Source organism: Odocoileus virginianus, chromosome 29, assembly GCF_023699985.2.
Source record: "Odocoileus virginianus isolate 20LAN1187 ecotype Illinois chromosome 29, Ovbor_1.2, whole genome shotgun sequence".
NCBI classification, from domain to species: Eukaryota; Metazoa; Chordata; class Mammalia; order Artiodactyla; family Cervidae; genus Odocoileus; species Odocoileus virginianus.
This window is the reverse complement of record NC_069702.1, coordinates 19,902,192-19,924,598: the sequence shown is the minus strand read 5'-3', so window position 1 is coordinate 19,924,598 and position 22,407 is coordinate 19,902,192. Positions and strand designations below refer to the sequence as shown.

At 40.7% G+C, this 22,407-nt stretch overlaps 1 protein-coding gene across 1 annotated transcript in view; it reads right to left on the bottom strand.

Moving 5' to 3' along the window:
• RASGEF1B (RasGEF domain family member 1B) overlaps positions 1-22,407 on the bottom strand; it is a 621,423-nt gene that overhangs the window by 157,180 nt on the left and 441,836 nt on the right. The window contains 1 exon segment of the mRNA XM_070458246.1: positions 10,685-10,768. Coding sequence (XP_070314347.1) covers positions 10,685-10,768 — 84 coding nt within the window.

Genomic DNA, 22,407 nt, shown 5'->3' with positions numbered 1-22,407 from the left:
GGGTAAGTCAGTAGTGATACTGACAAGGAACTGAAGGAAGATGATGAGAATGAAGAGGGCTCCTTAGGAAGCAGATGAGAGATGATGAAGGCCTTAAATACGGCAATCACAACAGGGAAGGAGAGGGTGAGATATAAAGGATTTAAAACCATCCGAATTGGATGACTGACTGAAAGGATGAGGTGGGGTGGGGAGTGGGGAAAGAATGATGGATGACACCCAAGAATCTGATTTGAATTGCTGGATAGAAGGTAGGAACAGTCATTGAGAGAGGAACAGAACATCTGTTAGAGCAGGGGAATCAGAGACCCAAAAGAGGTGCTGACTTCTTCAGGTTCGAAAGTGTTGAGCAAATGAAAGAAGAAAACAGACTATTGCTCATTGAGACAGTGCTGAGTTTTTTTAAGTACACTTGGAATGGAACACTGGGGAACACAAAACTGGAAGTATTATTGAGGGAAAATGAAATAACGAAAGAGACTGAGAAGGTCACATGAGAATTACAACAGTCATCTCTCATAAAAGCCAAGAGAAGAACAACTTTCAAGGAGGGGTCAACTGAGTTAAGTTCCAGAAGAAATGAAATGTACTCTGCGTTTAGCAGTTAGGATTTCCCTACCGACCTTGGCAAGATCACTTTGACTGGTGCAGCGAAGGAAGGAACAACTTCCATGCCATGAAACATGAGCACATTCTCTGTTTTTTTATTTTTTTCTATTTTGTTTTAATCTCAACACATCTCTTATCGCTGATTCTCTGTGAAAGTCCTTAGGGTAAAAACTTCACTTTCTGCCTTTTACAAATGAATAGAGCCTTTTAAGAGTTATTCTGTAAGCAAATGTTGTCAGCAAATGTCTTTTAAAGTAAAGTTGAATTTTTTCACTAAGTTGTTCTTAGAGAGGTTTCAGAAGGCATTTCATGAAAGGCAGCCCAAACCCAGGTAATCTAAAAAGAGTGATCTCAGATAAACAAAATGAGAATTCCTTTCCCTTTCTTTTTCTACAACTTCCCCCTCCTCAATAACCAGCTCCTGTATGGAAAGAATTATGTGTGGTGCTTTGGGGACACACATAATGAGTAAGGCCCAATTCTGCTCCACCCTAGCCCCCAGACAAGGAGATTACAAGCCCCTGCAAAAAAGACAGACATGCAATCAGCCAACCCTAAGGTAAGGTAAGCTGAAATAAACATTCATAACAGTAAAAGTAAAGTTCTATGGGGGCCCAGAGGTAATTCCCCATTTCTCATAAAATCCAGGAAATGACCTTTAAAAACACAGACACAATTGGGGAGTTCATCGCACCACTAATTACCTCCCTACTCTTCAGACCATAAACTTTTACGCAATCTGTTCTCTGCTCACTAAAGAGAACAGATGCCTTTATTTCACCAGGCATCTAAACTGCCTCCATGAAAAACTGAACAGGCATTAGTGGTGAGTGCAGATTTCAGCTCTACCCTTGTCTGTACCATGAGTTTCTGTTAAGTTGAACTTTAATAAGGCCACTTTTGACCCTTTTTCATTGAGAGCGTTAGAGTTCTTAAAATTAAATGCCTTGCCTCAAGGATTAGGTGAGCACCAGCTCGCCTTCTTCCAGAGGAGATAAACTGGGACACCCAAAGGTATGGAATGGCTTCTGAGGAATATTATTCTGATCTGAGTAACCTCATGCCGCTCTCTTTGCAGTTCATATCCCCTTTAAAGTCCTTTGTAAAGCAGCTGCCTTTAAAGGGGCAACCTAACGCCGCATGCTCACACGTTATTTCCCACTTGTGCCGGGTTGCTATTTATAACAGGGCCTTTTGGAAAAAGAAAATCTAAGGTTGGTTAACTGCAGCCCCTGTGACCCATAATATAAGCCAGGTCATACTTTTTTTGGCATCCTTCTGTGTCCTCTCAGGAAACTTTGATTATATTTCAACGAGGAAGAGAAAAGAGATCATCTGAATACATTTTTAAAATGTCTCTCCGGCAGGTGGTTAAGGCATAGGTCCTTGCCTAGTTTTGGATGCCAACCCTATTGTTTACCAGTCCGTGACCTTGAATAAGTCCTTTATCCTTTCCAGGCTTCATGGGTAAAACAATTAAATGAGAGACTGGATATGAAGAACTTAGGTTAGTGTTTGGCACAGAGTTCTCAAACAATGGAAGCTATTATAATAATGATTATTGCTGTTATCATTTATATCAAATTGCCCTGAATTACTGTTTATAGCACACTGCCTCACACATGGAAGGCATTTCTTAGTGGAAATAAGCAGCTGGCATAGAATGCTTAGAATGCAATATTTCCAAGAGGAGCTTCCTTTGGCTTTCTCAAGGGGACCCAGAATATGGAGAAAGGAGCAAAACTGCATAAATTCTGGGCTAATTCTGTTGATAATTCTGCATTGCTATGTCTCAGAATACAGTGATACTCTATTTTTCTGATCTTTGTGAATAGAGACAACATGTATTCTATGCCAGTTCAAGGTCATCTTTCTTCCCTGCCCCCAGGTGGGACAAATGAAAATTTCTCTTTTGGTCAGTACCAGAGCAGGCAGTATTTTTACTTAGCATTTTTCCCTCAGAAGTTCCACATGGTATTTTTCAACCAGGTTGTGCAAGAGAAATCAATGTGGTGTTAAATGGAAAGTGTGAGCACACCGAGCTAAGGGAAAAATAAACAATAGTCCCATGTAATACAAATATGATTCTGAGACCTTTGACAATGGTGCAGTCTGTGATAGCAAGGGTCTGGTAATTACGTGTGTGTGTGTGTGTGTGTGTGTGTGTGCAATGTTAACAAGCCATTTATCTCATATTTAAACATCAAGTATATAGTGATACGTCTATGCAGTTGAGCTGTACATACTGTACCTTATATTTCAGCCTTTAAAAGAGATAAGCTGTAAAACAAGATCAGAGAATAAGAATGATTTCTAAGTTTGTTGTTTCTCATTTTTATTGTGTATAGGCATTTAACTGCTTATGAATTAAAACCCTTGACAAGGCTTTCCTGGTGGCTCAGACAGTAAGGAATCTGCCCGCAATGCAGAAGATCCAGGTTCAAAAGCTGGGTCGGGAAGATCCCCTGGAGATAGGAATGGCTACCCACTCAAGTAGTCTTGTTTGATAAGCATAATAAAATAAATTCTATAGATATTAATTGTTCATATTTCGCTTATATCCTATAGGTTTGGGAGCCAGAACTGAATATGCTTCTATGCTTATCAGTTCAGTCGCTCAGTCGTATCTGACTTTTGCAATCCCATAGTCTGCAGCATTCTTGTCTTCCCTGTCCATCACCAACTCCCAGAGTTTGCTCAAACTCATGTCCATCAAATTGGTGATGTCATCCAACCATCTCATCCTCTCTTGTCTCCTTCTCCTCCTGCCTTCAATCTTTCCCAGCATCAGGGTCCTTTCAAATGAGTCAGTTCTTCCCATTAGGTGGCCAAAGGATGGGACCTTCAGCTTTAGCATCAGTCCTTCCAATGAATATTTAGGACTGATTTCATTTAGGATGGACTTGTTACATCTCCTTGCAGTTCAAGGGACTCTCAAGAGCCTTCTCCAATACCACAGTTCAAAAGCATCAATTCTTTGGCACTCAGCTTTCTTTACGGTCCAACTCTCACATCTATACATGACTACTGGAAAAACCATAGCTTTGACTGTACGGATCTTTGTCAGCAAAGTAATTTATTTCTGCTTTTTAGTACATTGTCTAGGTTGGTCAAAGCTTTCAAACTGCCATTGGTTTCAGCATGTTTGTTCAATCTTGTTCCAACTCTTTGTCCTTACAAGCCTGTTTGTAGAACCATCTTGCCTGGTAGGAATGTTGGGATGCAAAGACTTTTTATCCTTGTGCATTAGGAAGCATTTCTTATCCTTCTGAACTCTTATCAATGGACCTAATGTAGTAAATTTCAGTCAAGGTTTTGCTTAGGTGGTAGTGAGAATCCAGGAATCGAAACTCAAGGGAAATATATTTTCACCACTGGTTACTTAATATTCATAGGACAGTGCTAATGCTATTGAATAAGAATTTTTTCTGTCTTTAGTAGATATAGTAGCCCACTCACATAGAATACTATTCAACAACCATTGTGATCAGGATAAGAAGATTAAAATAGCTGAGTAATGGAGTAAAATCCACATTCACTTAACCATCCTTGGGCAAGCACTACCTGCCTACTATGTACATGTCATCATGTCAGACATTTTGAGGAAAGAGATGATGGGAAAAAATGACATGGACTTTAATATGTGATAGCAGTAAAGGCTGATGTTTTAATTTATTAAGCCCAAATAATACATGTTATTATGTTTTATGTTAAAAAAAGGACAGTGCATCTAGACTAAGCTATGAGATAACAATTCGCTTTTCCCTTAAAATCCTTTGTAATAGAATTATAGCAAAAGTTGAAGCCCAAGGTGATTCCCTGAAGCCCCAGGGAATCCAAACTTGTTCCAGATGATGAAAGAATAGAATATTATACCAAATACATGGAGATATTTATAAACATTTCCAAACTAATGTAGCTCCGACATATAATAATTATCAATAGGATGTTATTTGGCCAGATAACCGGTTCCACTACAGTGCTTGAATCTGAATATTTTCAGTAGAAATTTGTTTCAGTTCTAAGGAGAACTCCAAAATTCAGGATATGATAGCTATCTGGGTTTACTATAGTAGAGCTCAGCTAAGCAGAGTTCTGTTCATCCCCTTATCCTCAGAGCCGGAAATTAGTCTCTGTAACTCTTCTTCCTTATCCAGATTGATTGGGGAGACAGCAACACAGAATTTTCATCCCTTTAACTGATATTGACTGTGTAGGTTCTGCCTTTTGCCTTCACTGAATCCCACATGACTTCTCACAGGGCATGCAGTCTACTTTCTCCCATTTTAATTGTGTGCTAGGATACCATTGTAGCTACTATACCAATGGCCAAATTAGTAGAGATGTAGACAAGATGAAAGCCAATTTCTGTCTCAGGCAACAGCTGTCTGAACACAAGCAGATAATGGTTCTATGTGGTTTCTCTGCCATCCTCTCATGGTCTAAGGTGGCTATTTCAATTGTTGCTACCATATTTATATTCCAGCCAGCAGGAAGGGTCTGCCTTTAATATGAATGGCATGATTCAAAAATTACATACATCACTTCTATTCACATCTCATTGGCCATAATATTATATGGCCAACATCTAGCTGCAAGGGATGCTGAAAATGTGCTCTTTAGTTGGGTGGACATACGCCCAACTAAATCCTCCACTACCTTAGAAGAAGAAAGCTGACCCTTTACCTTGGAAGTTTCTTTCACCTTGAAGAATAGTTGGCTTAATGCATTTTACCTCAGTGACCAGGAGCTAAATGTATAGAGAAAGAGAACCAGTCACATCAGGTGCCCTCATTCTCAATTAATGAAAATTACATTTATCTATGACTGTAGTAATTGTAGTAGCTTGCTGTGCTTAAAGTTATTATTCTCTTTGGATTATTCCATTCCCGACTTTTGGGTTTTTTCTTTTTTTTTTTTTTTTTTGGAAGCAGCAAGAGGCCACAGAGTACTTTGTGGGTTGATTTCTTGGTTCCATCTTCTTTGGTCACTTAGAGCCCGAAATCTTGAGTATTAAGTTCCAAGGTACTTCTCATTGAATTGGTGCTGTCTATGCAGACCTAGCCATGATATAATGATGTAACACACTCAGAGATTCTCAATGGGCCATGACTTAGATGACAACTCTTAAAGTGGTTCATTTTGGCTAAGTTAAAATTTTCCTTTGGTAAGAAAAATTCTCCAGTGCTAAAAGAAGCTAAAGATCAGTGTGCAAAAAAGGGACACCTCTGTTTATTTTCCTCCCACAGATGCCTCTCAACTCTGAAATAAAGCAGCTCTATGTGTGGTTAATTCTGAGTTCACCAGTTCCTTTCTTATCTGTTGTTTATCCAGTACTTCCACCCAGCTCCTCCAGTTTCCCTCTTTACTCACAGAGAAATATAGAAGGCCCAGGGGGCCTCCATTACTTTCTTAGTTACCCTTCCATTCAATAACACTGCTATCCTTCAAGGCTATTTATCTCTCTCCATTTCCTTCTGGCCAAATCAAATCATGTATTAAAGTTACACTTCCTTAGACTTGAGGACAAGTTTACCTGTCTCCTAAATTTTACTGAGAAAGACAAGTTGGCACAGCCATACTCATGGGCAGCTTTTAATCCCAAACAGTTCCATTCTCTGTATTCTCTGCAGCTTTCAGAGGTCATGGCACTTGCTTGGGTCATTTAGACTTGGCATGATCTGCACTTGGCATGGACTGTAATGCTGAGTTGAACTAATACTTCTTTCAACCCACTCTCTTGTCAGTAGCTCCAGTGAGAATTTGCAGGAGAGTATGGAATTTGAATTTTATGGCATCTTCTCATGTCACCTATCTCCCTAAATCCCTGCCTTTGTTTCCATCATCATTTTCTAGTTCCCTTTCAATAATCCACTTTGAATCTGCCATTAATTTATTGAAATTCTCCAATCCGTTTTGCATTTACTGTTGGCCTGTGTATCTTCTTGGAGCTAACATGTTTAATGTCAAATACATTAGTCTGTCTTAATTCATTCTCCAAAAAATCTCCTATAAATGATAAAGAAAGCCCTCTAGTTATAACATTGTGGGATTTGGGGAAGTAAGTTCACCCCAGTTTTCACAACATGATATTTAGATGATACAAAGGCAGGAAGACAAAGCTACCAAGTCATCCCCAGGAAATGTCAAGATACATATTTTTTAACATTTGCATTCTTGTTTACATAAATTTATAAGCTCCATTCAAAAGGCGCTGACTCCAGTTATGTAAAATAAAACAGGAAACTCTTCTTGGTCTGAGAGTGGATATTCACACATTCCAGGCTTGCCTGCTGCCCAAAGTGATTTCACGGGCTTCTCCCTAGAAAAGAAGGAAGTTTCCCTCCTTTAATTCCTGCCCTCTAATCATAACCACTAATGAAAAGAGTTATCATTTAGTGGTAAGACTGGAGTTGGCACCAAAATATTCCTTCTTCTATTGTGAGCTCACATGGCAATCTTCTGTTTTCTAATTGATCTTTTCTCAACACTTTTCCTCCTCCTTGTAGCAAGGAAACACTGGTCTTTGGTTCAGCTTAGGGCACCCTAATCTGGGTGGTAGGAACTGTCTCTGGGTCCACCTCGCAGCCTTTTAACCAACAGAAAGTTTCTTGTCAGTGAAGAAGAGAGTTTGGATTCTGGGCAGATTAAACATAGGTTGTAATTATCCACCCCCAAATGCTGCCTTCCACTGACCTCTATAATTAAAGCTTGCCTTTCTCACAATTTGGCATCATTCCCCCCTCCCCTACACCCCCAGGTGGATGGATCAGAGAGCTGATTGTAAAAATGAATTCATTAGAATATTTCACAGAACAAGTGCTTAGCCAAAGCCAGAGCTATGGGGAGAAAAGAAAGAGTATCCTTTGGGAGCAGCACCTCTCACCCCAGGACAGTCCTGGTGTCACTGTACAGATAGACAACTACCTGCTCATTCAGCTCTGTGGGTGGGGAAACCTGAGGAACATGACTCAAAATATTATCGAACCAAGAATGGTCATGTTGTCATTGTGTAGTCGCTAAATCATGTCCAACTCTTTGCAACTCCATGGACTAGGGCCCACCAGGCTCCTCTGTTCATGGGATTTCCCAGACAAGAATACTGGAATAGACTGTCATTCCCTTCTCCAGGGGATCTTCCTGACCCAGGGATCAAACCCATGTCTCCTGCATCAAGAATCTCCCAGTGGATTCTTTACCAATGAGCCATCTGCGAAATCCAAGGATGGTCACACTGCCCTTGACTTCCTTCGGCTCTCTGACAAGCATTTATCAAAGGCACTCTCTACCATTTCTACATTGCTGTTAGTGTTTCTAATCAGGTCGAGGAAAACACAACAAGTAAACTCAGGACTGGCTATTATATTGACATGAAATTTAGTCAAAAGAGTCTCTCCAGGGCTCACAGACTTCTGAACTCAACCTTTGAAATGGCTTTTTTCCATCCCCACAAAGTGGTGGGCTATTTGGAACCTACAGAAATAAAGTCAAAGGAAGTAGGGCTGGAAGGGACCCAGGCAGGGACAAAGCAGTGAAACGGAGCTGCTGCCAACACATTTTGTGATGTTCAGGGAGTGTTTTGTTTGTTTGTTGTTTTAATCTTTGGGCCAAAGGATACTCCTCTTACTTGGAACTGAAGTCAGCAGAGGGGAAGTGCAGGCCTTAGTGAACATGAAGTACAGAAAAGTCAGTCCCAAGAAGCTTGGGTCATTCCCCTGCTACGCCGGCAAAACGTCAACCGTGCTGAGAGCATGGGTAGGAAACTTCCTGTTCCACTGGGAGGTCGCACTCCAAAGACAGCTGTCTTGGCAGGACTCACTGCCAAGGCAGAATTACCAGGAATTGCTGGGAAAAATAGATTCATTTCCTTTTAAAAACTACAAAAGCTCCAGCTCTGCCCACATATGCAGAAGTTGGAGAGAAAAGACCTATTGAAAGAACTTTTGTTTGTTTTTGACTTGTCCAGACAGTGACTATGGTTCATCCTAGTGGTTAGATTGTGTGTGGTCTGGAGATGCACCAATAACTGTTTGCAAAGGACAGGAAGGTGACTGTTATCCCAGGTAGATCGGTGCCTGGCAACTGTCCTTGGCATTCTTGCCAAAGTGTCAAGAATGGTGTCCCTCCCTATATATAACACCCCCCAGCTCCCACTTGTTGAAATAAGCAAATTGAGAATGTGTTTCCTCTAAGTTTATCATGTGTATAGTGTTTCATTCATCCATTCGTTCAACTCATTTGCATTTGTTGAGTAGTTGCATACACAGTAAACAAAATAGGTTTAAAAAATCCTTGTTCTCATGAATGTTTATTAAATTAATTCTGATGACAGTCCCATGAGGCAGGTACTGGTGTGAAGCCTTCTTTACATTTGATTTGCTCAAAGTCACAGAGCTGGTGACCCCAGGCATCCTGACTCTAAAAACCCACCTCTTGACTCTTAAGAACCTAGCTCTACACTCCCTGGTGGGACCGATGGGTGTGATTTCAGATTCAGAACAGTAGCAGTTCAGGCAAATACTGTAATTTCTCTTCTGGAACCAAAGTCTTTCATTCTACAAGATAGTTTAAATAACAAATATGTTTGGGAGAGAGAGTGTGGTGGTTGGATTTCACAATAAGATGTTGAACAGGATCAGATTTTGCCACCCCAAAATATGCCACTTTTCACGTTAAGTTAGTTAGTTAGTTCAGTCACTCAGTTGTGTCCAAGTCTTTGCGACCCCATGAATCGCAGCACTCCAGGCCTCTCTGTCCATCACCAACTCCCGGAGTTTACTCAAACTCATGTCCATAGAGTTGGTGATGCCATCCAGCCATCTCACCCTCTGTCATCCCCTTCTCCTCCTGCCCCCAATCCCTCCCAGCATCAGGGTCTTTTCCAATGAGTCAACTCTTCGCATGAGGTGGCCAAAGTATTGAAGTTTCAGCTTCAGCATCAGTCCTTCCAGTGAACACTCAGGACTGATCTCCTTCAAGATGGACTGGTTGGATCTCCTTGCAGTGCAAGGGACTCTCAAGAGTCTTCTCCAACACCACAGTTCAAAAGCATCAATTTTTCAGCGCTCAGCTTTCTTCACAGTCCAACTCTCACATCCATACATGACTACTGGAAAAACCATAGCCTTGACTAGACGGACCTTTGTTGGCAAAGTAATGTCTCTGCTTTTTAATATGCTATCTAGGTTGGTTGCATAAGGATTACTTTGAGTCAAAGGCAATTGAGAAATAGCAGGTGTAGGCAAAGCTCTCTGCCTTCTCTCTTTCTGTCTAAAAGTAGCATGTAAACTTTCCTTTGTAAAAGTAACATAAATTTGTAACAGTGTCTTGCTTTTTCATATCAGGAAGAAGATGACTTTTAATCACTAGAAAAAACTCTTAGTAATAGAAAGCCACCAACGTGAGTTAGTATAACACACCTTACCAAATAAGTCTTAATTTTTCATTAATTTCCCCCCATATATTGACCAGCTCACAATTTATGGCCCAGGGAAGCCCAAAACCCTTCACCTTTCTCTTATCAATTTTCCAGTTAGTCAGTCTTTGTTAAAATATTCTACAAGTCTCAAATACAGTTGCTTCTTTGGGTCTTCACTTCTTTTCTATGAAGGCCTCTTTATTCACAGTAATAAATCTTTTCTCTGTTTACCTGTCTTTTTTATTTTCTCAGTTTACTTTGTATTACCCCGTGCACTAAGCTAAAAGAGAGAGGAAAAAGGTTTCCCTTCCCCTACAATGTAGATGACTAAAAGCCACCTCTTTCCTTCTAATGTGTTCCAATAGGCAATGGAAGGTGAGACGAAGAGCTGAGAAAGCGGGGCACTGAAGGGAGTTGGGGAGGACAGCATCAAGATCCATGTGAAGACCAGGGAATCTCAGATCAACATCACTCAGCTCAACATCTTGCCATGGATCAATGCAACGAGGGCCAACCAAACAGTTCAAAATCTGGACTTTTATCAGCCACTTTTATGAGATCAATTTGATTACGTCACCCAAATCGCTCAAGACAAAAAGAAAGAACAGCCAACAGACTCAAATTAAACCATTCAGCAAGAAATGAATTCATTCTTACTTTGCCAACCGGCTTCTCAAGCAGAGGGCTTGCAAAGCAGATAGGAGTTACGCTGCTGTACATCGAAGGTTTCCATTGCTGTTCCTATGAGAAAGGAAACAGAAAGAGAGAGATTTCAGGGACTTGGCTGGCTCTCCTACTGCATGAAGCCATTCTCCTGCTTTTCACAACAGTGCCTCAAGCACTTAACCATAATGGTTGTCACTGGAAATACCTGAGTCGGCGTTTTTACACCAGCATCTTCAGCTTGCAGTCAGGGCAAACTCATTTAACCTTGTGCACGGGGACATTACAAAACCTTTCATGACATTCTGAAGGAATATTGACAGAAGCGCAGAATACTTTCAGCCTAATCTGCTAAGGTATCTTGCAGAACATAGATTAGACTATGTGAATCTTTTTGTTGTTGTTGTTAAAAAAAATAATAACACTACAAGTATCTCATCTTATTACAGAAAAACACTGACCACAGCTCAGCTTCTGGTTTTCAAACTTCTGATTCTAAAGGAGTACAGTCCAAAATCCTCTACCTGCCCTTGAGAACACTCCAAAATGTGGCTCTTTTTCCCTTTTTTGCTTTAGTTCCAGATCTCTCCTATAATTTAACCTAAACCTCAAGCCACATTTGGCCAAATGTGTTTTTCTTCAGTAGATTCCAGTCTATGCCTTTGTTTATACTGCCCCTAGTTTCTAAAAGATCCTTTCTTCACTATCTGTCTGTGACTTCCCACCTGTCCTAAAAAGTACAGCTCAGATTCCCTAAGAAACATTTCGCTATATTCCTCCACTCTGGCTAGAATCAAAATATAACTTCTCCCAATCACAGGATTCACATACTATTATTAGGGTACTTGTCACTATCTGCTGGGAAGTGGCTTACTAAAGACAGGACTCCTGTCTTTGTTATCTTTGTATCCTTTACAATCTAATGCAGGTCTCATGCATAGCTCTGGTCTGAATGTTTGTGTCCCCCCAGAATTCATATGTTGAAATCCTAAAGCCCCTAAGGGCTTCCCTGTTGGTCCAGGGGTTGGGACCTCATCTTCCAATGCAGGGTGTCAGTTTGATCCCTGGTCAGGGAGCTGAGGTCCTGTATGCCTTGCAGCTAATAGAAACAAAACATAAAAAGCAGAGATGTTATTGCAACAAATTCAGTGGAGACTTTAAGGATGGTTCACATTAAAAAAAAAAAACCCTTAAAAAAATCCTAAACCCCAAATGGTGATGCGATTAGGGGGTGGGGGCTTTAGACAGTGATTTGGGAAATGATTGGGATTAATGTCTTTGTAAAAGACATCCCAGGGTGCTGGCTGACCTCTTTCCCATGTGAGGACACAAGGATAAGTCTGTGCCCTGGAAGAAGACCCTCACTGAACTGTGCTGACACTCTGATCTTAGACCTGGAGTCACCAGAAATCTAAGAAATAAATGTCTGCTGCTTATAAGCTCCCAATCTGTAGCATTTTGTTAGAGCAGCCTGAATGGACTAAGACATAGATATAGGTGCTTTCTATGACAGTACTCTTGCCTTTTGTCAGCTGAATCTTTTCTTTATGTAGAAACACCCCAGCCGATCCAGTTCTCTCCGGCCCTCAGCTCTCATTCTCACTAAGCACATTTTTCAGTCTCATTAGAGGAAATATCAAGATACTTGTTATTGAAAAAAAAATCTTAACCGTAGGTACCAACAACCCCATAAAATAAAAATGACCTTTAAAACTGAATCAAGCAAGTATTGACCCATCCCCTCCTCCTGCTCTCCATTAATTGGCCATGTCTCTTGAGTGAGAGAAAGATTTTTTTCAGTGGTCTTAGCAAAGCAATGGAGTACGACCCTCTGGAATCTCTACCCCTGCTGTTACTAATTATCTTACTCTGGGCAAATTACTCGTACTTTCGACCAGGGTGGCCCTGCCTGTAAATGTGGTTCGCGTTATTTACACATATCTCGCAGGGCATTTTGAGACGAATTGTGGCGCTATCTGTGGCCTAGAAAGGCAAAGCATGTTTCCCAGGGAAGAGGTCCCTGCAGTCTACCCCCAGGAAAAGCCATTCAAACCTCTGACTTTCTTCCTGTGGTCTAGAAACAGGGGTGATGGTCAAATTCCAAGGCATATGGGTTTCTGTTCATTAGGAGTGAAGCTGAGACCTGCAACTCATTTCACAGGTCATGTTCCAGCCATCAAAGTTTAATTACTACCAAACCCATTGGCCCAAGGTCCCACCACGTTAGGGCATGCATGAAAGTTCTAAAGGATCCAGCTACCAAATCCCACCTTTCAGAGATAAAAAGACATTCATTTTGTGGCACCAGAGAAAAAGCTGAAATACATCAACTGAGACTGTGACTTTTTTTTCCTTAATGAAAATAACAGATCAGTGTTGATGATCAGGACACATGACTTAGTTTCAAGGAAGTCAATCTGCAGACGTAGTAGATGAATTTGAGGAACTCTGCCCTTCCCTCTAAGGCTGGTCCAGTTGCTATGGCAACAGGTAACTAGTTTTCTTAGGTGGATGTGCAGCTTGATTTTCTTTGGACTAAAGAGTCCCTTGATATGATTGCACTGGGTATATTTAAGACTGAAACAACCTAAGTGTCCCAAAGCATCGATCTCTTACCTAGAAATTATTTGTTGGGTGGGAAAATATGTGATGATTCTGAGCCATATATAAAAGGATATTTCTGAAATAATGGGTTCACATACAAAACACAGAGTAGTCAGGGGCATGTTGTTATGATTAAATAGTTGTCATTCAGTCTCTAAGTCATGTCTGACTCTGAGACTTCGTGGACTGCAGCACACTGGGCTTCCCTGTCCTTCACTATCTCCCGGAGCTTGCTCAAACTTTCATTGAGTTTCACTGAGTTTCATCAACTTTCATTGATGCCATCCAACCATCTCATCCTCTTGACATCCAACCTATGTCACCTCCTTCTCCTCCTGCCCCCCTAAATAGTATTTCCCTTTCCCTCTCTCCTTTGGTCATTTTAGGTTTTCCAACACAGGGTTTGTTGTTGCTATTATTTGGGTAGTTGAGTGGCTGGGTGGCTGGTATTGGGAGCTGTTCCCCATCTACCCTACTGTTTGGTCTATGTGGGGACAGGGACTCTGAGGATGGCCTTAAAGTGGAATAAGAGAAACTTTGGGAGAAGTCAAAGCCTCAGGCAAATCTGGTCATCCTCTCCAGCTCTCTGCAAGATAAGGGTGAAACTGCCCCTTTATCTTCTTCCCAAAATAACTTCAGAGCATTCCTGAGAAGCTACAGAACTGCTGAGAGCTCTCTGCAATGACAGCTACCTGGGGTTACTTTTGTAAGACTGGATTCCTAAAAGGAGACCAAAGAAGTGGTTAAGACCATGAACTGTAATTACAACCTTCAGTGTTTACCCTGGAGTCTGGAATATAAGGGCAATTCCTGGTGCCGAAGGACAGAAATAATCCAGAATTTTGAGGAGGAAGGAAACAGGGATCACCTGGCAGCTCAGCTCATTGATCGCGCAGTGGGATCAGTGCAGGTGGCATCTGCCCAAGGGGGTGTCACTGGGCAGCTCAAACAACCCTAATAACTCTGAAGAAAAGAGTGTGTCTTTGCTCAGAAATCTCAATTTTTTTAAATTAATTTTTATTGGAGAGTAGTTGCTTTATAGGGGCTTTCCCAGTGGCTTAGATGGTAAGAATCTGCCTTCTATGGGGGAGACCTCGGTTCGATCCCTGGGTAGGGAAGATCTCCTGGAGAAGGGAATGGCAACCCACTCCAGTATTGTTGCCTGGAGAATTCCACGGACAGAGGAGACTGGTGGGCTACAGCCCATGGGGTCTTAAAGAGTCAGACACAAATGAGTGACTAACACACACACACATACACAGTGGCTTAAAAATATTGCGTTAGCTTCTACGGTAAAGCAAAGTGAATCAGCTATACGTATACATGTTGTGTTAGTCCCACAACAGAGACTACAGAGAGTTCCCAAAGGACTGAGGACAATTTTACCCCAAAGGATCATGAGACACTTCTATATTGCACCTTTGGAGGAAATATCAAGTTACTTTTCCCTGTAATTAACACCTAGGAAAACACACTCTTTTCTTATTTTTGGTCTTTTGAATCATTCCTTCAGAATATTTTTCCAGGAGTAGGGTTCCTATGCCAAAGATATGGACATTTTTTATGGCTCTTGTGATTTACTATCTATACTGCTTTTCAAAAGGATTGGGCTGGTTCACACAGCCTACCATATGTCATATGTGTATCACATACGTGTATGTATTGCACATATGTATACACACTTTTTTCAACACAGCAAACATATGGGCAGTACTTTCAAAAACTGCTTCTAGGACTCAGGACATTGAGGGGATTGTACTATTTCAAACATTCAGTGGGAACCAGGGCAGGGAAAGTTCCTAAAAGGGATGTGATACAGATATATAGAGAGGAGGGGCCAGGCCCCATTGCTCTGGCCCCTCTCCCCTCTGTCCCCCCAACCTAAGAGTTGGGACCAATCAACAGGAATCTGGGTTCACCCCACCCAGGCCAGCCGGAGTTCCTTCTTAGCAAGGGTCAAGCATCAGACACAGAGGTGAGGTGGCCTTGGGAAGGGAGGAGAGGTGGGTGGAGGCCCATTAAATGTTGACTCACTCAGGCTTGACCAGACTTCCTTTTTCCACACTCCAGTACAATTTTGGTGAACTTAAGCAAACTGCACCCGCTGCTAAGTGTTCCCACTTCCTTTGGGTTATCATCACAGACCCACACCAGCTCCGATATATGAAAATCCCCTCCCCTCAACACTTGTGAGCAGAGAGAGGCTCATGGGGAAGAAGAGACTCGCAGGCATTCCAGTTTTTAAGTTTCTGGGCAGAATCCTGGGAGAACCTGACCTGCTTAAATATTCTTCAGTGCCTCCCTCAATACCCATTTCCCTTAAATGCTCCACTGAATCTTTGCATGTCAATTTCTAATTCTTAGATATTTTACATGTTGATTTTTAAATGTCCCTTGTGCTTGTGCCTTCCTTTCCTATGTTTTATGCATCTTCAGTACCACCTGTACTTACCATAAGGCTGCCATTACAAAACACATTAAAACAAGTGCCTTCAAAATGCTCAACAACATTAATGAGACTTTTGAAAGAAAATGGTACAGCCCCCTCACCACAGTCTCCTCTCTCTGAGTTTCCTGCCAGCCTTTATCCCAATGAATGTATATTTAGCTACAACATCACTTTGCTTTACTCTGAACATCACATTACGTATATTCTGTGTTGTTATGTAGTTTTAGGGCTTATAATATTTAGTGATTACATCATGTTCCATCAACAGGATGGAGTATAATGTCATTTACTATCCTGATACATATTTTATTTCCATTTTTTCGCTCTGATTTTTTTTTTTAAGTTTTCAAAACAGTTCTATTGATACAATTCACATGCCATTCGCTTCACCCATTTAAGATGCACAATTCAATATTTCTCAAAAAGAAAAAAGAACACCTCACAAGGTTGTGCAGCCAATATTGCTGTTCAGTCGCTCAGCCACGTCTGACTCTTTGCAAACCCCAAGGCCTGCAGCACACCAGGTGATGGACACCATCACCATCTCCTGGAGTTTGTTCAAACTCAAGTCCATGGAGTCAGTGATGCCATCCAACCATCTCATCCTTTGTCATCCCCTTCTCCTCCCGCCTTCAATCTTTCCCAACATCAGGGTCATTTCCAGTGAGTCAGCTCTTCACATCAGGTGGCCAAAAATATTGGAGCTTCAGCTTCGGCATCAGTCCTTCCAATGAATATTCAGGACTGATCTCCCTTAGGATGGACTGGTTTGATCTCCTTGCAGTCCAAGGGACTCTCAAGAGTCTTCTCCAACACCACAGTTCAAAAGCATCAGTTCTTCAGTGCTCAGCCTTCTTTATGGTCCAACTCTCATGTACATACATGACTAATGGAAAAACTACAGCTTTAACTATATGGACCTTTGTTAGCAAAGTAATGTTTCTGCTTTTTAATATGTTGTCTAGGTTTGTGCAGCCATTACCACAACGTAATTTTAAAGTACCTGTGCTCCCTGCCAAAAGAAAACCTTCACCTGTTAGTAACTCTGCACCATTCCCCCGTCCCCTCCCCCCAGTCCTAGGCAACCACTAGTAAACTATCTATTTGTATTTTTGCCCATTCTAAACATTTTATATAAATGAAATCATACAATATGCTGTCTTCTGTGAGTTTCATCTAGTGTAATGTTCTCAAAGATTATCCATGTTGTAGGATATATCATCACTTCATCATTTTTTGCTGTCCAAAAAAATTCCTTTGAATGGATATACCACATTTTATTGATCTATTTATTCATATGAGTTGTTTTTACTTTGAGGCTATTATGAATGAGGCATTTATGAACATTCATGTACAAATTTTCATTTCTCTTGGTTATACACCTAGGTATGGAAATGCCAGATCATAAGACATTTCTATATTTCACATTTTGAGGAACTATCAAACTATTTTCCCCTGCAATTAATACCTATGAAAATACACTTTTTTTTTTTTTTTTTTTGGTCTTTTAAATCATTTCTTTATTTTTCCAGGAGTAGGGGTCCTGTGCCAAAATTACGGACATTTTTATGGCCCTTGCTATTTACTATCTATACTGCTTTTTGAAAGGATTAGACTTGTAATTATAAGCAAAACACAATATCTAAATAAGTTTACACAACTACCATATATCATATGTGTATCAAGTATGTATACACACACTTTTTTCAACACAGCAAACTTTTGAGGAAGATGCCACAATTAATTAATCTCATATTTATAGATGAAGATACCAAGGGTCATAGAGATTGGAAACTCAAGTGTTAGATGACCAACCAAAGCAAAGCAATGCCTCTTTTACGGGCTTCATTGGCTTCAAGTGTCTGAATCCAACATGTCACAGCAGTAATTGCTGACTGCGTGTCTCTCCTGTAATTTCTTCAGCTTGTGTCACGATGAAACAAATATGGGGATGGAGTCAGAGGCATGGGATCAAATTCCAGCCCCATAACACACTAGCATGGAGATCTAGAGTAGGTTGCTGAATCACTAAGCATCAGTTTCCACAAACATACAACATGATGATACCTAAGTCATAGGCGTATCTGGAGGATTTAAATTAAAATTCAAGTCATCAAAGAAACTTGCATAATAATGCTCAGATCATTTTTCATGTTAATGACAAATGGCTTATTGTTATTCTTCCTTGGTGCCCTCTTCAAAGTGAAATATTAGGTATCTTCAATTCCCTATTATAATTTAATACATTTTCTCATCTACTGTCAATCAGAAAACTATCCTCTGAGCTACTGTAACTTAGATCTGTACTAAATTTATGACTTTTATATAAAATATTGATTACATAAGCAATGTCAAGGTTTATAAAAATGTTTCAATAAAATTTATAGCAATTATAGATTTTAAAAAATTATAAAAGGCACAAGGAAGTTATTTAGAAATGTATCAATTATGTTTAAATGGTATATTTACTTTTAAATTAAAAATATTCAGGACTTTTAAATTATAATTAAAATTTTTTAAATTTTAAGTAAAACACAAAGTCTAAAATGGAAATATTTTAAATATTAAAAAATAACCAATCATGAGTTAATAAAATAAGCATTGGCTCATAAACATAAATGCTTATTTTTAAAAGCAGAAGTCTGGCTCTAAGGACCTAGTAAACAAGATAATAATGATTAAGCAAAAATAGCTGTGGTGCCTCATTCTGAAGTCTTGGATTTCAGAATAGCTTTGACACTCGCTTGGTATATGACCTCTCTGCGGTTCCACATTTCTTTATCAATAAAAAGTATAGTATATAATTTGCTTTTTTTTAAAAAAAAAAGATCCAGTGAGACAATGTTTCTGAAAACAATCAACAACAGATAAAAATCATACAGCTTTTTTGATACATCAAAACCCAGGTGTGACAGTTACACCACAAAATTTGTCCATTCACTTGTATGATAAGAACCCTAAATTATCTAGGAGTTCAGAAAAAATAGGAAGGAAAATAAAAATGCAAAGTCATCATCTATCCAAAGGTGAGAAAATATTACGTCAAAGAAGAAATAGTTCTCTCCCTTGTATTGACCTTCCATGTATCACTGGAGGTCGATATCATATGCAAAATGATTCAGGAAGTATAGGCTCATAAAATAATCATATGGAACTTTTACAGAAGGGAGGGAAGGATGCTGTAACTTGCATCTTTGCAGATGGGATCTGCTTGGTGATCAGTGGCAAATTTAGGGGAAAGTACCCATAGGTAAGCGGCAAGTTATAAGCTTATTTCAAAATCATACATTACAGTCCTAACTCCCAGCACCTCAGCATGTGACTGTGTTTAGAGGTAGGGTGTTTAAAGAGGTGATTAAGTTAAAATGAGATCATCAGTGTGGGCCCCAATCCAAATAACTGCAGTCCTTATAAGAAGAGGCAATGTATACACAGATGCACATGTAAGCAAGGTCATATGAAGATACAAGGAGAACACGGCCCTCTGTGAGCCAAGGAGGGAAGTCTCAAATCAACTCTGGAGATACCTTCATCTCAGACTTTTAGTCTCACAGAACCGTGAGAAAATAAATTTCTGTTGTTTCAGTCACTCAATTTGGAAACTCTAGAAAATGAATAGAAGGCTTCCCAGCAAAAATAAAACAAAACAACAAACAGATTCAATATTAGGAGGAAGGACTTTTAGCAGAGAAGCTTTTGGGGACTCTGAGGCAGTTAGGTAGAGCTAGTGGTAAAGAACCCATCTGCCAATGCAGGAGACATGAGATGCAAATACTATCCCTGGGTCAGGAAGATCCCCTGGAGGAGGAAATGGCTACCCACTCCAGTATTCTTGCCTGGTAAACCCCTTGGACAGAGGAGCCTGGTGGGCTACAGTCCTTAGGGTCACAAAGAGTCAGACACGACTGAAGCGACTTAAGCACAGGCAGTGAGTGTAGGAAAGGTTTCCAAAGGAATTGGGTGTTGCCTTGACTGGTGACAAAACATATGCAGATGTTTGCATGGACAGGATTTTCTACCTCAGTACTGAGCAGGCCCTGGGGCTGCCCAGGTGACTACGATGCTGTCTTACTCTCAGGGAGCTCTTCCAGTCTAGTGGGAGAGAGAGGTGAACAAATAATATTCAAAGGAGGGTGCACATTCAGAACATAGATACACAGAAGATGGAGTCGGAGCAAAGGAGGAACAGCTAGCCCAGCCAGGGGAGGGGTTTCTGTGACCAGAAGTTTACTGGAGGAAGCTGGTACAGGGGCTAAGGACAGGAGGACAAAGTTAGGTAGTCAGAGAAGTGGTATGGGGCAGGGTGGATGTGGGGTGGTGGGTTGCTGGGGATAGAGAAAGAGACTTATGGTGTCAAAAGAGGAGAAAATGTCATGAGTGCAAGAGGTATGCAATATAAAGAAGTGTTGAGCTTTTATGTCTGACTCTCTGGGACCCCATGGACGATAGCCCACTATAGCCTCCTCTGTCCATGGAATTTTCCAGGCAAGGATACTGGAATGGGTTGCCATTTCCTACCCAAGGGTTTTTATAAGAACCACAGATAATTTGGGGCTGTTAGATCTTAAAGGGTGAGACAGAGGTAGAGCGAGATGACTCTGGAGAAGTAGGTTAAGAGGCCCACGATTCTCTTACAACAATATGTGAATGGATTTGCTGGGCAGCAGACAGGAGCATGCATTTGAGACGAGGAGAGACTAGGAGCTTGGCAAACATTTGGGCCACCCTGGTCACAAACCAGGAGAGACAGAGGTATAGAGAGTGAGGGAGTGGAGGCAAGGGGCACAGACGATAGACTCCAGGAGAAGGAAAGGACGTGATGAGGATACAGCTGAGGGGGAGTTTGTTTGCCTCAGGGTCTGCCCTGGGCACCAAAAGGTGCAAAGAGCACTCCCCACTGTGAAGCCCTGATTTTAAATGTCTTTTTTATTGATGTAAAATTTGTACTACATTTTGGCCTTACCCTGCCTTCTTGCCTCAGTTTGAAATTTTCACTGCCACCAAGTATTTTTGCTTTCTCCCACGCACACACCCTGTTGTGCAGAGTGTCAAGCCATTCTGCTAAGAATGACATACATACGTGCACAAGCTCCTAAGCATTAATTGTACAATTTCAGGAAGTCAGCAGATAAGTTCAATGCTCTTAAACTGACATGGTACAATACAGATATAAATTATAAAATTCTTACTAATAATTTGATAATATTTAATATTTGGCAGACCACAAATGGAGCCACAGCTATGGGCATAATTCTCCCAAAGAGCAAATAGGTGATACAATTTCAAGTGCAGAGGTTAGGAAGCCCATCTTCGGATTATCTGCACTTGAAATTTCTTTTCTAGAGAAAAGATATTCATTCTGTAATTAACAGCAAAAATTTTAATGTGTGAAATTCCCTGGGAGAGATGGCATGTTGGATTCAATTCACAATAAGAAAGAATGGGGCTTCCCAGGTGGCTCAGAGGTAAAGAATTCGCCTGCCAATGCAGGAGACGCAAGAGATGAGGGCTCGATACCTGGGTCAGGAATATCCCCTGAAAATTCCAGGCAAGTTTTCTTGCCTGCAAAAATTCCATGGTCAGAGGAGCCTGGCCAGCTCCAAACAGAAGCGGTTGTTATTGTTTGGTCATTAAATTGTGTCCAACTCTTTTGCGACCCCATGGACTGTAAACCACCAGGCTCCTTTGTCCACGGGATTCTCCAGCAAGAATACAGGAGTGGGCTGCCAGTTCCTCCTCCAGGGGATCTTCCCGATCCAGGGATCGAACCCACATCTCCTGCATTGGCAGGTAGAGTCTTTACCACCTAGCCACCAGGGAAGGCCCACACAAAGATTAGTTTCTCTCAAACAAACCAAAGAAATGGAATTTACAGTGATAGTGGAGAGGACACACACCAGGGACATTTAATCTGAAATTTTATTATGAAAGGTAAAACTGTAAAACAGATATATTATAGGGCATTGTATATGGCAATAGTTCATTTTCTTTCACTGCCGTGTTTATCATTCTGTGACTATATAACATTTCTTTTTCTGTTTCTACTAGCCAGAGCTGGTTTCTGTTGCTTGCAAATAAGAACTTCATGAGACATGAGGAAAAATCTGGAGAAGAATGTTATAGGTTAAGAGTAGCAGGGAGAGAGGCCCTGATGCCATTATGTAACCACCTTGTATTGATTACTTTCTAATCAGATATTGTAACTAAGTGTTCACACACATACACACTCCCCTAGATGGAGTTAAATAGTCAGAGATAACCCCAGTTAATCATTCTCACTCAACAGTGACATGCCAGGCATTGAATTAGGCAAAATCCTATGAAGTATGATTAGCATTTATGCAAACTGGGAAACGGACATTTAATAAACTGAAATAAATGGCTTAAGATCATCTATGTAATGACAAAGCAAGAATTTTAACCCAACACTGTCTGCCTCCAAAATCTATGCTGCTCAACAACATACCATACTGATGATTTCTCTTTCTGAAGCTAAGAAAAGAGCTGATTAATTTATGAAGGACATGTAAAGCAGATCCTGTTAACTCTAAATGATATCAAGTAGCACCAGCAATCTTTCAGGATTCCTTCTTTTCCCCAGTGTCTGTGTAGAGTATCCAAGGCAAGGTGGTAGATGTGATTCAGAAAGGACGAACATTCCATG